The sequence below is a fragment of the Humulus lupulus genome, chromosome 1, assembly GCF_963169125.1.
Source record: "Humulus lupulus chromosome 1, drHumLupu1.1, whole genome shotgun sequence".
In the NCBI taxonomy this organism is placed as follows: Eukaryota; Viridiplantae; Streptophyta; class Magnoliopsida; order Rosales; family Cannabaceae; genus Humulus; species Humulus lupulus.
In genome coordinates, this window is record NC_084793.1 from 310,685,553 (window position 1) to 310,700,232 (window position 14,680).

The 14,680-nt window shown below is 36.2% G+C and overlaps 3 protein-coding genes across 3 annotated transcripts; all 3 read right to left on the bottom strand.

Annotated features, from left to right (window-relative positions):
- Positions 1-1,433: 1,433 nt before the first annotated feature.
- LOC133812944 (uncharacterized) lies at positions 1,434-4,324 on the bottom strand. The gene is made up of 4 exons (XM_062246798.1): positions 3,951-4,324; positions 2,580-3,362; positions 2,124-2,171; positions 1,434-1,984 (listed from the first exon to the last, which is right to left on the bottom strand). Exons 1-4 carry the CDS (start codon positions 4,131-4,133, stop codon positions 1,664-1,666), a joined length of 1,335 nt encoding a protein of 444 aa, XP_062102782.1. The 5' UTR covers positions 4,134-4,324; the 3' UTR covers positions 1,434-1,663.
- Positions 4,325-5,376: 1,052 nt separating this feature from the next.
- Positions 5,377-7,414, bottom strand: LOC133812945 (amino acid transporter AVT3B-like). The gene has a single exon (XM_062246799.1). It carries the CDS (start codon positions 7,010-7,012, stop codon positions 5,756-5,758), a length of 1,257 nt encoding a protein of 418 aa, XP_062102783.1. The 5' UTR covers positions 7,013-7,414; the 3' UTR covers positions 5,377-5,755.
- Positions 7,415-8,371: 957 nt separating this feature from the next.
- Positions 8,372-10,396, bottom strand: LOC133782275 (probable protein phosphatase 2C 47). Its single transcript, XM_062221527.1, has 4 exons — positions 9,888-10,396; positions 9,546-9,740; positions 9,246-9,451; positions 8,372-9,150 (listed from the first exon to the last, which is right to left on the bottom strand). The coding sequence occupies exons 1-4, from the start codon at positions 10,095-10,097 to the stop codon at positions 8,592-8,594; spliced, it is 1,170 nt and encodes a 389-aa protein (XP_062077511.1). The 5' UTR covers positions 10,098-10,396; the 3' UTR covers positions 8,372-8,591.
- Positions 10,397-14,680: the final 4,284 nt, after the last annotated feature.

The window sequence follows — 14,680 nt, forward strand, 5'->3', positions numbered from 1 at the left end:
TATTACCTGCACCTTCATTTTGAATAAGATTTTAAGATTGAGTTACTTTGAAGATGATTGTTGTTACTTCATCAGTTAAAGTAACAATCCGTATCTATTCTATTAGAATAGTAAAAATTGAATTCAATTAATGTCATCTGTATAGAAAATTTCCTGTAAATAATGTCCTAATGTGTTCTCTTAAGAAGAAGCTTCAGTTGAAAGCCAGAGTCATGTTGTTAACTTCGCCTTAACTGTCCACTGTACCAGAAGAATTTACTGTTTCCCAGAATGTGATTAAGCTAAGCAGCAAAGTTGTTATTCTTTTCTTGTCTTTTGGCAGTGGATTCCATCCAACATTGTGAATTAGCAAACTCAGACATATGATTCCATGTCGGTTGATCCTGTAGTAGTGTACAGATCAGGTAAGTCAGTCTTATCAACCAAAGTTAGGAATCTGAAGAAGATAAAAGATTTTTTTTAACTGAGATGAGGTATAACTAAAGATTTGATCCAGACATGGGGGAGGGGAGTTATTCTTAGTTAGTTGAACTTCTTTTCAAAGCTAATTTAGACCATTAAGCTGGCCACCCATGTCAGAGTCAGTCAGAGTCTACATCTCATCAAACAATAAAGAAAGAAGAGACCCCATGCATCTAACTTTAATGGATTGTTTTGAGCTTATTTTATTTTGTTTGTTTCTCAATTGTTCTTGTCATTGGTCATATTTGGCCTTGCATACAACTTAGAATAATATTATTACATTCAGTGAATAGTTAAATAAATCAGCAGTTTCAGGTTTCAGTTTCACATACAGTTAGTTAAAAAAAAAAACGAATACATGCATGTACATATAATGTAAATATTTTAGAAGGCTGTACAGACAGGCTAAGACACCTTAAACGTGAGTTGGTTGGATTCTGTGCAATAATCTGAAGAAAACTCCATTTTACTGGTTATTATAATACTATTAATTTGACACAACAGCTTAGCTGAGCCTTGGATTTTGTATCAACCTGAGCTAATCCCAAAGTTCACTTTTTTTTTTCCTTTCTTTCTTCCTTATTTTTATGAAAAGCCAACAAAAAGTTGGCCACGTGCACCCTAGACCTTAAGTTCTTGCACATATTTTCTGGACCCAACAAATGAAATCATGGAGTCTCCATGTACAAGTTATTTCTACCGTATTTCATTGTGAAGCCACCATTGGCAGTTTCCTTTCTCTCTTCTATGAAAATGGGGGGAAAAAGAAGAAGAAAAAGGTAAAAGCAGTCTGTCTTGTGTCTATGATGCAATAATTAAAATACCACTGGCACTGAAGAAAGTGAACAAAGGTCAGTGGAACAGCATGTGGAAAACTGGTTGTGTTGTCTGGCTTGCAGGCTATGAGGAAGGTAAGTCTCTCTCTCTCTCTCTCTCTCTCTCTCTCCTTCCCTCTTTCTCATTCATGATCATAGTCAAAATTCTCTTTTACTGATATCATTTCCCACAAAAATCAATACTAATTTACATTTTTTATAGTTAATCAAAAAATAAATCTTATTAGAAGTGTGTAACAAACAAAAAATAGAACACAATCAATCAATAGTGTCATACAGAGGCGGAGGAAGGAGAGGCCAGGGGAGTGAATGCACCACCACCACCACCACCTACTGCCTTCATCCCTTCTTCTTCTTCTTCTTCTTCACTTTCCCACCTTAACCTGAAGCTTGCTCATCCCTACATTCACCTTTTCCATAGTTGCTTCCTTCTTACTTGCACTCTGATCGGAACTGCTCGCATTAATCCATGGATGTTGCAGGCACTGCTGTGCAGTTGGCCGCTTCTCCGGTGCAAAATCGAGAAGGGGGCAAAGAAACTCTGCAAACTCTCCAGCCTCACTCTCCGAAAATCTGTATTTTTCAATCAACAATTTATCCAGGGACCAATATTTTAGCCTCCGGATTCTCTTTAGATCCCCATGTCTATCAAACAGATCCTTGGAGCGAACTCCTCCGATAGCTACCTGCAAATGCAAGCATATGATACACCAACAATATAAACATACTAACACACCCAACCACTCCACTTGAGGTGAAAATCACAATGATGAAATGAAGGTAGTAACAACAACAAAGGGACAGGAAGAGTGTTAATGGGAATACCTTCCGAGGGATCTTTCCAAGGAGTTCCATCATAAGAGCAAGGTGATCCTGAATCATCACAAGTAAAGTTCAAAGGTGACAATGGAGGATGAACATATTTATACACATACAATACTTTTCTTTCACCCATGAACATGCTTAAATCACAATACGGTGACATACAGTCCAGATAAGTAGATAACTAACGGCAGCTTGACACAAGTTTCACAAAGAAGATCAAGAAGTGTCAATGATACAAAATGATTCAAGTTTATCATGTCTGAAAATGAAATATCATTGCTTTAGGAATCAACTAACACTAGTAACGAACTACATAAACTAACACCGACTACAATCCATTTCAAAATACCAAATTGCAGCACATTTGTTTAAACAAAATGTCTTGTATGTTGAAGATTTTATTTAGAATAGGCCAGTTAAATTCTTAGATATAAAGATAGAGAAAGCCATCCGTACCTCGTCCTCACTAAAGCCTTGTCCATCTTTTGGAGCAAATAACATGTCACCGGTAGCAAGCTCAAAAGCAGTACAACCAAATGACCACATATCAACTGAGAAGGAGTACCCAGCTTGCAGAACAACTTCAGGAGCCCTATACTGCCTTGTCTGAATCTCGTTCGTGAACTGCTTGTCAGCCCAACAAGCATTTCCAAAGTCCACAACCTTACACCTTACATCGATCCCATCCATGGTTTTCTCAGATTTTGGAGCTTGTCCTCCCATAGAAGCTCTCCTTTCAGATATCTTGGCAACTGCCCTCCTAGCTCTTCTTTTCAACTTTTTCTCAATAATATTCATGGTAGCTCCTCCATTTGGGTTTCCCTCCGGCTTTTCAATAATGGGAGAGAGACCAGATCTAATTGGGTCTTTAGAAGGATCAATGGTGGAGAATAGAAGAATGTTTTCTGGTTTCAGATCAGAGTGGATTATACCAAGTTCTCTATGCAAGTAATCCAGGCCTATCAATATGCATTTGCAAATCTCTCTAACTTTATTCAGTTCCATGCCTTTGTATCGGTTGTACTTGATTAGGCGGAGTAAGCTATCCCCAAGAAATTCCAGGACCATGCACAGGTGCTGACCATTTGGGCCTGTATGCTTAAAATGGTCGATAAGTCGCACAATGCACTTGGAATTTGAAGGGTCACCCTTAGCAATGGCAGAAAGGACTTCAATCTCATGAAGAGCAGCTTGAGCAAATTGTGCTGCACTTTTCTGGATCTTAAGAGCAACATACCTCTAAGAAACATAACCAAAAAAAAAAAAAACAATCAATAAATACTAGATTCACATTCAACAAGAAATGCTACTAAAGTTTAAGCATTTCCTTCAAGGATCATTGCCACGTGCATGCATGTAGAAAATTCAAGTCACTACAAAACAAAAACGTATATTACAGAAGATTCAAGGATCCAATAATGAATTTACAGATGGTGCCGGAAATAGGTGTAAAGTTTGAGTCTTTGAGATGCCAATTTGATACGATCCATATAAGTTTATCAATCGATCCCTATAAAGTTTTCAATTTGAGGGAGGCTAGAATTTGCGCCACATGTTATGAAATCAGAATTTGATAATTAATATACAGACACGGATCCTCAGTGCATAATCCATAAGTATGTATGAAGATAGTAATCATGGAATTTGCTCGATGGATCCATGATTTATTTTATAAAGAAAGTTCCAAAAAGGAAAACCCCAATAACGAAAAACGGTTTACCAGTTAACATCCATTAATGAAGGATTAAAAAGTTGAGAACTTGATCAAGGAAATGATGAATAATTAAACAAATAAATGATTAGAGAGAGAAAGAGAGAGAGGAGTACAGAGGAGGTGGTATCGTAGGCGAGCCAGACGGTGGAGAACTGACCCCAACCAAGCTTGCGCTGAGCAACATAGCGGCCACCGTTAAATTGATCGCCGACCCTGACGGCGTGATAGCCTCCTTTTCTGTAAGAGTCAATGCCCTCGTCGTCGTCCTCTGACCCAGATGAGGATGAACAAGACATCTCTGATACCTGATCTCTGATTCTTCTTGATCCTAGAGAGAGAAGGAGAGAAAAAGAGAGAGAGAGAGAGAGAGAGAGAGAGAGAGAAAGTTTCTCGGATGAAATGAAATGTTGTAAAATCACTGATTCAAGTTTTAGGCACAACAACAAATATACTATTCACATTTTCCCCTGCCCCATGTACCAATTGAAAAGAAAAAAAAAAATAATAATTTAATGTAAAAAAAAACACACACACAAATGTTTGGTTTGGTTTGTCTTTGTAGATTTCAACACAAGCCTCTCTTCCACTCTTTGATTTCTCCACTTTTCTCTCATTCTTTTTCATTTATGGTAATTTTGGTTGGCTTTTGCTTTCCAAGGTGGCTCATTTATTTTTTACCTCTTTGTCCCTTCCTCCTTTTAAATTCTAGCTCCACTTCACTTCACTTCAATCCATTCCATTCCACTTTCTTACTTTTACTTTTTTTATTTTTATTAATTATATTTTTGGGATTGTTTTTTCAGGTTTTGGCTTTAGCAGAGCTTAGCATAGCATAGCAGCCGTTGGTTGGTTTAGTCGGACTAAGTGGGGGATGATGGGGTGGCCTTAAAATCATTTTCTTTCGGTTTGGCTGCTTCATTCCATTGGGGTCTCATTAGGTGAGGAGATGATTATTCTAGTTTTTATGTATACCTGCTCTTTCTTACTTCTCACCTATATAATATATATTGGGAAATTCTCGTATAGACTTCACTTTAAGTTTTACTGGTAGATTTCTCAGTGTTTTTCGACCCGTGAACAGTTTTCGGCGTGACTTTTTTTATAACGGTGTATTTTTCAGAAAATTTCGAATAGTTTACAGTATCGAAAATTAGGTTCAAACATGTTGTTTTCCACGCGCATAAAAAAATATTATTCACACGTGCAACATATTTAAACCTCTAAATAGCTAAATAGCTATTTAGAGCATTTTCTAAAAATCGCGCCAATACTCTAAATAGCTACAATATATACGGTCATAAAAAAAATCGCACAAAAAACTATTCAAAAGTCAAAAACACTAAAAAAAAAAGCCCGAACGATAGAGCTTAAGGTGAAGCCCTTTGAGAAAATTGTCCCATTTATACATATTATTATCATATAACCTCTAAATCCCCTAACTTAAGTTACAATTGCATCTTTGTTTGTTTGTTTGAAGATGGATGATGATGATGATCACACTCATAATCACACTCATTATCATTATCATAATCATAATCATAATCATAATCAAAATTATAATCATAATCATAATCAAACAAAAGAGCTTTAACTTTACATTTCAAAGTCCACCTGATAAGATAATGGACCAGATAACAACTGCCTTATTCCCATTCAACCAACCAACCAATCAAAAGAAAAATCTAACTCAAGATTACTTAACCAAACTCAACTATTAATATGTATGGAATGGAATGTAAAATGTACAACACTCACCCACTCACGCACTTGTCTATAAAAAAAAAAGCATAATAATGGAGACTTATATAGAAAAGAACTGGTACAGTACACAGTACACCACAGAGCATGTCAAGAAGACCCTTTTCTTTGTGAGTCTTTGACTAAAAATCAAAACAATAGCTCTCAAAGTAGAGATTGATCAGGCTGTGGGGGCAAGTATTTGCAAGAGAGACGACCAGGTTCCAGAGACTCCAATAATGAGTCCAATGGCCACAATGCAGCCATCCAAGAGCACACCACGCCAACCCATCTCTCCTTTGAATACAATCATGTGAAACAGCGCAGGCAACACAAAGCCCAGAACAACACACACGCTGCTTCCCACCAGAGATAAGAAGTCAGCAAAGTTGGGCACATACAGAGCCACCAAGCTCACCACCAACACCAGTCCCCACCTCAGCCACAAGCAGTAGGTGGAGCCGCAGAACCGTCTCTCCATCACTTCGTACACCGGGTTCATCATCAGTGGTAAGGTGAAGAACAGGTTCACGCACAGCCCCAGCTGAACCATAGTGCTCACCAGTCCCTGCCCGAAGTTGGTGGTGATTATGTCCCTGGTTTCATCCCCAAACGCAAAGTAGCCCAACACCCCAAATGAGCCGTACAACAGAGCAATGAATGCCATGCATAGTGCCAGCACTTTGCCGAATTTGCCTTTGTCTTTGGCTTCGGATTCCAATGGCAATATCATTCCAATCCCTTCGAAAGCGTAGACTGCCACTCCCAGACCGTAAAAGAAAACTGAGAGCCCCCCAAAGGCTTGTAAAGCTGGCCTTTGGTTTAGAAAGATGACCACGTCCTCCACCATCACCACCCCCATGGCGCCGAGATCGACCACATCGGCGAAAATGCTCAGAGGGGCCAAGTGGGTCAGCGTTGGAATCGAATTCAGACCCAGCTGGAACGGGAAGCAAGCCCAGAGGAAGAGGGATTTTGGGGAGACACCCAGACCCAGAAATTGATAGTTGAAGAGGAAAGCTAGAGTATTGGAGATGAAGATGAGGTAGCTAACGCAGAAGCCAGCTTGGGCGAGGACGAGCATGACGTCGACGGATAATCTGCCGACTGGACCGCAGACAGTGAATCCGAGATCACCGAAAGATGCGATTTTGGAGTAGCCCAGAACGGAATCGAGCCGGCGGCGCGTGGCGATGAGGAGCATCATGCAGTGGTAGGTGAGGAGAGCGACGGAGAAGAGAACGAGAGCGCCGAAGACCCAGCCGGTTTTCTTGAAGGCATAAGGGAGGCCGAGGACGCCGGAGCCGACGATGGCGATGAAGACGTTGGCGAAGGTCTTGAATTGGGAGGAGAGGGGGCGGGGCTTGCCCAGAAGTGGGGTGTCCTCTCTGGGCAGGGACGAAGTGGAAGAGCTTGCTCCCTTGTCAAATACTACCATGGCTACGGCTACTGCTTCTCTCTCTGTACTACTTTCTGAGATTGAATCAAACAAGTTTCAATTTGATGAGCCAAGTTTTGAACTTTTGATTCAGAAGAAGAAGATTAGCATAGGATTGACCCAAAAGAAGTAAAAAAAATGGTGTCTTTCTTTGCTAAAATAACAAGTCAAATGCAAATTGGCATCTTTGCCACTGGAGAGGGACATGGCCAGGGGCCGTGTTTGAATAGCTAACCTCACCACTTTGGAAACTTTTTTTTTTTTTTTACTTTAAAAAACCCACTTGCAATTAATTTACGTACTAAAGTCCAAAACATTAAAAGTTTAAAACCACAAACAACAGTTTTTTTGAGAGATATTTGCAAAGCAGAGGTTGGAAAATTGAGGATGTGAATGTCGGTGAAAGTGTCGGTGTCGCATTCATTTGTTTCCCAACAACGCCGAGTCTTCGCATTACAGAACAGGACAGTTCCTTTGAAGGTTCGGGAAAACTAGAGAAGATAGGACGTGACCACAAACATGGGAAGATGATGCTCAAGAAAACAGAAATATCTTGGGAGAAAAAGATTGAATTATAGATAGCAGTAAATTAAGTGTTATTATTACTATGTTGACAAGTCAAGCTACTTATGTAACATAAAATATGTGATGGGTGTTTTGTGTTGAGTTACAAAAAAATATCTTGGAAGACTTGTGAGAGTTTCCAACACCTTGGGCAGTAGTCAGTCAAAGCTTTCTCTTATAAGAAAACTAATGCTACTCTACTTGTGTATGTGTTCTTATATATGCATTCATTCATTTCTTGGGTGCTTATCCATTGAGTTAGTTTACTCTTATCTTGTTTTTTTTAGCAAAGTACAAAACCAAAGAGGAAAGGGGAAAAAATTGCAGTAACTATTTGGGGTAAACATTTGACCTGCAAAACCCACCGATCCGAACCCCGAGAATACAAATTTTCGGAAAATCCATTCATTTTGGGCTTAATTCAATCTGAACTCGACATATGTCAGGTTGGGTTTAAAATTCAATTATTTCGGGTACCCGACCGAAATTTAAAAAAAAAATCTGAAAAATAAGATGATAACCCTAAAAACAATCTTCTTCTCTTTCACTCTCACTCACGCACGACCCCCCTTCTTCTCAGCAGAGAAAACAAACTATAAAAATTAAAAGTGTAAATAATGGTATTTTTGCAAAATTGGATTTTTCGGCCCAAAATCCAACAGGCCCAGCTCAACCCGAACCCAACTCGAAAAACCCAAAACTCGAAAAAACCTGAAAATTTCGGATCGGTTTCGGTACCATTTTCCTCCACCCGAAACCGCAAAACTCGATCCCCATGAACCCAAAACCCGAAAATCCGACAAATGTGCACCCCTCATAACTATTACTCTAAGAACAAAATTTAGATTGCCTTTTGTTTTAGATGTATGATTACAAACAGTTATTATAAGCAATAGACACAACAAAAGAGAAAAGAGAGAGAATAGAAGTCCTACTAGCAGATCAAAGCCTCATCGTGTACACCAAATGTATGTAAAAATGTCATGCTGCATGCGTTTCCATAGTAGATATAGTCTCACACTCCACTGTTCAAGCAACCCTTGAGAAGATCCAGGCCTTCGGCTGATATACTCCTCCTCCTGTGAGACCTAGGAATTTCAATCTTGGGTGGTGGATCAGGGCAGAAACACACCACAACCACTGTAAGATTGTCACAACTGTTGCGCTGCAGCGCCTCCTTGACAAGCGCTCTCGAACATCTCTCGGGGTCATTATGCTGCATCAGCTCCTTTCTCACCATTGTAACAGCACACTGGCTACTCATCACATCCCACAACCCATCACATCCCATTATCAAGTACTCATCTTCTTCTGTCAGCAACAACTCCTCCAATTCCGGCTCTGAGCTCAAAGGGCACAACGACCCTTTAGAGCCTTTGATGTGCCAATCCCCAAGGGCGCGGGCCACTGAGAGCTGCCCATTCAAGTAGCCATCGTAGATGATTCCTCCCAGCTTTTCAATTCTGAGTCTTTCGGAGGTGCGGTTGGGCTTGTGATCTTTTGACAGCTCTATTGCTCTTCCTCTTTTGCCCAACACTGCTCGACAGTCCCCTGCATTTGCTATCAGCATGGTCCTGAAGCGAAATGACACAATATACATGTGAGTACATATTATGTGTGACAGTAAAAGTTTGTTTTGGTTATATGAAGTTGATCAGTAACTGATCACCTGCCCAAAATAAGGGCTGTTAAGGCAGTGGTACCAGAGGAAGTATCAAGAGAGCTGGAATCTGCAAGTGCATGATCCACTTTCACAAAAGCATTCTTCACTGACTTTTTGAGGCCACTTGGGAACTGGGAATCCTCGGCTATGAATTTAAGGATGTTCTTTCTGGTGAATGAGGCTGCATCTATACCTCCATGTCCATCAAATACCTGTATGAATAGACAAAAGTCAAAGTCAAGATATTACTTCTAAATAGCAAGTAGTCCATACCACACACACACACACATATATATATATACACACCCCATAAAATGCCCCTGGAGAAGGGAACGAAGGGGGTGCACCAAGATGTTGAGAGAGGTTGTCTACACAGATATACTCATCCTCCATGTACTGTTTTGGACCTTTCTCAGAACAGCAACCGGAACGGAATATAGGTTGAAACTTTGATTTCTCGTCGGATGGTGATTTGAAGCCAAAGCTAGCCACATCATAATCCTACACCCAATACCACAGACGAATATTATCATTATCATATAAATGATCTATAAACAAAAAGAAGAAGAAGAAGAAGAAGAAGAAGAAGAAGAAGAAGAAGAAGAAGAAGAAGAAGAAGAAGAAGAAGAGGGGTTTTGGAAATGTTACAGAATCAGGCAAAAAAGCAGAGCTGGTGCAATGGCGCATAAGGGAGAGGTTTCTGGGAGGCTTTCCGGTATTGATTTGGGTATGATTCGTCTCTAAAGAATCAGCAGCATCAGCAGCATTCGTAATAGTATTAGGATCCTCATGAGTAGTGGTTGTAGTAGTAGTAGTAGAAGTAGTAATCTCCATGATCATATCAGTCCCTGAACTCATTCTCTCAAGTACCCCCCAATCCCATACACACACAAGTTGTCATATTATATGATTAAAGTACTAAGAGAGACAGAAACAGCTAGCAGTATGATGACCCCAGTTCTCCACTCGATCCATTTAAGCACATCTGATCCATAGGCTAAAGGTTTTTGCTTTTGGGTTTCTTCAACATTTCCAGGTAAAGAAAAGGTAATAGCCCATATCATGAAATGAAATGAAGAAGATGAAGAAGAAGAAGAAAAGGAAAAGAGAGAGAGGGAGAGAAGAGACCAAGCGAGTAGGACAAGGAAAAAGAAAGGGAGGACCGTTGGAGAGGAAAGAGAATCGGTTGTAAGAGTGGTGGGGTTGCGACACGTGTACCATCTAATTCAGAGTAGTTGACCATCTTTACCATTATTCATTTATTATTAACTTTCATGTGCTTTTCTTCTTCTTTAACTCCTTCCTACGCATTTTACTTAATTTCCTCTTATATACAAAATCCATATACTATTTAATATTTCAATGAATTAATATTAATCACTTCATTCTACGTATTACTATATTTATGTATGTATATTAATAATATATATGCATGTTGCCGCAAAAAAAAATTAAAAATTATCTATGCATGTTAGTTTGGATCGTCAAATGTCTATTATAATTTTTATATGTATATAATATGGATACTTAAAGTTAACTCTTATCATATTTATATGTAAGAATTACTTAATTAATCTTAAATTAAAGTCTAAAGTAAACCTTGCCAAAATTACGTAAAGGTTATATCAGCTAGCACTATAATTCTAAATATATTGTAGTTACAAATACATAGTTATCTAGCTAGCTACTTCTAGTTTCTCTGACAAAAAATGTAGAGTTCTAGTTTCACTCAATTATATAAATTGTAGAGTGCAATTTTTCAACCCTGACAAAAAAAAATAGATGTTCAATTTTTCAACCCTGACAAAAAGATTAGATGCTATTTTCTCGTTTAAAATGTGGGGCCTGAGTCCCTCAGTTCATTTTCAAGGATCGAGTCTTTTAGTGATTTTTGGTTGTTGGAGGAGGTGGTTTATTAGATTGAACGGCAGGATTTAAGTTGAAGCTTAAGTAGATATAAAATACAAAAATACTCTTAATTTCTTCTCTATAATTGACAACCATTCATTCACTGGTTTGATTATTATATTCTAAAATAACAAAAAGTTGTAAGAGCTCCAATAAGCTTCATTCCCTTACCCAACTTTGAAGAGGAGTTTATGGTTGTTGTCGTCGTCGTTTTGGTTGAAGCTCGGGTATGATCATGATCACCAGCAGTCTCCAAAACCCCATAATCTCCAAGATTAATGATATGATTATGATGATTTGATGATGATGATGATGATGAATTATGATAGCTAAAGCTGTCTGCATGAGTAGTAGTAGTAGTAGTAGTAGTAGTAGTAATAGTAGTAGTAGTAGTAGGAGTACTGTAATATGGAATAATGTGCATGCAGAAAGGGTCAAATTGACCAGCTGCTGTAGTTGTGGATGAAGAGCAAGATGAGTAGCCGTAGTAGTAGTCCAAGTGCATGGGAACCTGCTGCGTGAGCATCGGTTGTTGTGGCTGATCTCCAACGTTGTTGTTGTTGTTGAGGACAAGGTGGTCTGCTGTGAATAATGGTGGTGGTGGTTGATCTTGTTCTGATGAATTGCTGTCGTTTGGTGATGATGATGATGTTGTTGTTGTCGTAGCAGTAGTATTAGTAGTCGATGTGTTGTTTGTTGACTAATTTCAACCTTTTCTTTAGTGTTGAGTTCAAAAATTCTCTATTTCGTTGTCCGTTCTTCCTGGTAGACGAGCAGCGATTTGTGACCACCTGAACACAATCGATTTTTAACACAGATTAATGAGATATATATTATGTGTATATATAATATAAGTAACTTTTTTCTGTCTCTGTTGTGTACGTATGTACTTGTGTAGCTTAATTGAACTGTATGCATGCACGAATCTAAATGATGCTTAATTTGCTTGAGTTGTATATATATATAGCAAATTTTTCGGGTAGTGAAATCACTATCGATGCTATGTTTCGTATTTCTCTATATTGATCAAATGTAACTCTATATCTCTACAAATTTTGAGAAAAATTCGAATACCACATTATATTCGAATTATTAATATTAAAAAATTTCCACCACATTATATTCATTTCTTATATCGCATTAAAAAATAAAACAACTTCAGTTTTTGTTACATTATTTTATTATACATTTGTGTAAGTCAATTATAATAGTTACTTAGTAGCAGTCAAATAGTTATGTGTCCACAATCGTAAATAAGTCTCAACTCCTATTTAAATTTACTATAAAACCATCAACTGTATAGTTTATTGGACCTAAAATTACGCTTCTACCTTCGCTTATTTAAACTGTGGCAGCTAAAAAAACACAGCCGGTTATACCAAGTAAAAATATTAAAAAGTCAACATTTTAATACTAATCTAAAATTGATACTTAGCAAAAATCCGGGCTCTACATGAAGGACTCAGTCCTGCGATGGACGCCAGAATTCTCCTTAAAATATCTCCTCAAAACTCATTTTACATATGATTTTTATATTACATCGTACATCAATTTTTTTATTTTTTCTCTATATCATTTAAATATTATTTTTATTCATATTAAATTTTTTCTCTCATTATCAATAGTATTTTTATATATTTTAATATTTATGTATATATAATATCAAAATATAATTATACTTTATTTTAAACTATTCCAAAATAAATAAAATTTAAAATTTAAAAATAATTCTCAATATAATAATTATAACAAAATATAAAATAATAATACGTCTACAAGTTTAAAAAAATTACTAAAACTATATAATATTATTCCTAATATCAAACACATATATAGAAAAGTTAAAAAAAAAAAAAATTTATAAAAGAGTGAATAGTTATTTCTACATGTAAATAATGAATGATGTATTGAGCTAAAAAAATTAGAATAACTCATTTGATGGAAAACTATTTTGTCACATTTGAACTATAATTTTAAAATATAACTATTTACAATATTTCTGTAAACAGTCAATATCCAAACTCGACACAATAAATATGTGTGGTGAGATCTCAGGTTATAATCTATATTACTTTATTTATAACGTTTATATATATATATATATATATGTTATGTTATGATAATCTTATATATGTTACCTTATGTATAGATAAATAAATAGTGAACCAAATATATATTGTCATTCTAATTATATTATTGTTATCTCAGATATTGTCCAAATATATATCATATCTCAGATATTGTCCAATGATCTATTTAAGGTATCTTATCTTAAGCTCATGAAATTACACAATGAAACCTCATCACATGTACTTGTATATATAGTATTTTCAAATTTCAAATAATTAAGTTAGTTTATATGGAATAATAATTTTAGGAAAAATTTAATGTACCTAAATCAATTATAACCATAGGCAGACCTACAATATGCCTAGAGAAAGCAGCTCATGCTGAATAATATAAAAAAAGAGTGAAGTTTTATTATTTTTACATTTTAATTGTATTTTTTAAGACAATTCTTCAATTGGTGATTCACTTTAAGTCCTACTGGTAGGACTCTCAATGTTTCTCGACCCGTGAACAGTTTTCGGCGTAAATTTTTTTATGACCGTGTATATTGTAGTTATTTAGAGCATCCTGCAAATTTTCAGAAAATTCTGAATAGTTTACAGTACCGAAAGCTAGGTTCAAATATGTTGCTTTCCACGCACATAAAAAAAATTAGTCATGCGTACAACAACATGTTTGAACCAAGTTTTTGGTACTGTAAACTATTCAGAATTTTCTGAAAATCACGTCGATGCTCTAAATAGCTACAATATACACGGTCATAAAAAAAATCGCGCCGAAAACTATTCAAAGGTCAAGAACATTAAGAGCTCCACCAATAGAGTTTAAAGTGAAGTGAAGCCCTATAAAAGAATTCCTCGTATTTTTTATACATACATATTATTTGTACAGTACAATTTTAATTTTTTTTTGTCCCGTACATAAAAAACTTGGGTTCCCACTAATTATGACTTCATGTTTTTCTTCATAACAATATTTATTGTAATTATAGTAAATTTTTTGTAAATTTTCATGAAATTTTAAATAAATAACAATATCAAAATTAAAATTCAAACAATATTTATTTATGAGTGTTTATTTATTATTATTTTTATATGCATGTAAAATATATTGTTTGATTTATTTATTGGTGTTTTATTTTATGGTTTTTTCTTGGTCAGACAATAGTACTTTAATTAGGTGAATTTGTTTTTGCTTTTCATGTTAAATTTCTTTTACTATGGCTTCCAATATAATTATTCTTTCTTCCCCATTTGTAATTTGAGTGTGTGTAAATTATTACTCATAAATAAATAATATTTAATATGCTCTTTTTTTTTTAAAGTTATACATTAGGTCGTGTTTTTATATTTTAATGTATTAGTTGTAATAATATATGAAATAAATAATGTGATTGATTAGAATAAATTCACTTAATATTTTATGTAATATTTTAAGATATATATTTTGGGTGCATATTTTAT

Coding starts and splice junctions, on each gene's coding strand:
- LOC133812945 (XM_062246799.1), bottom strand. CDS start 7,012: ATGGTAGTATTTGACAAGGGAGCAAGCTCTTCCACTTCGTCCCTGCCC.
- LOC133812944 (XM_062246798.1), bottom strand. CDS start 4,133: ATGTCTTGTTCATCCTCATCTGGGTCAGAGGACGACGACGAGGGCATT. Junction 3,363..3,950: donor CCTACGATACCACCTCCTCT/GTACTCCTCTCT, acceptor TATGTTTCTTAG/AGGTATGTTGCTCTTAAGAT. Junction 1,985..2,123: donor TTGGAAAGATCCCTCGGAAG/GTATTCCCATTA, acceptor TTGCATTTGCAG/GTAGCTATCGGAGGAGTTCG.
- LOC133782275 (XM_062221527.1), bottom strand. CDS start 10,097: ATGAGTTCAGGGACTGATATGATCATGGAGATTACTACTTCTACTACT. Junction 9,741..9,887: donor CTGCTTTTTTGCCTGATTCT/GTAACATTTCCA, acceptor TATTGGGTGTAG/GATTATGATGTGGCTAGCTT. Junction 9,452..9,545: donor CTCCAGGGGCATTTTATGGG/GTGTGTATATAT, acceptor CTATTCATACAG/GTATTTGATGGACATGGAGG.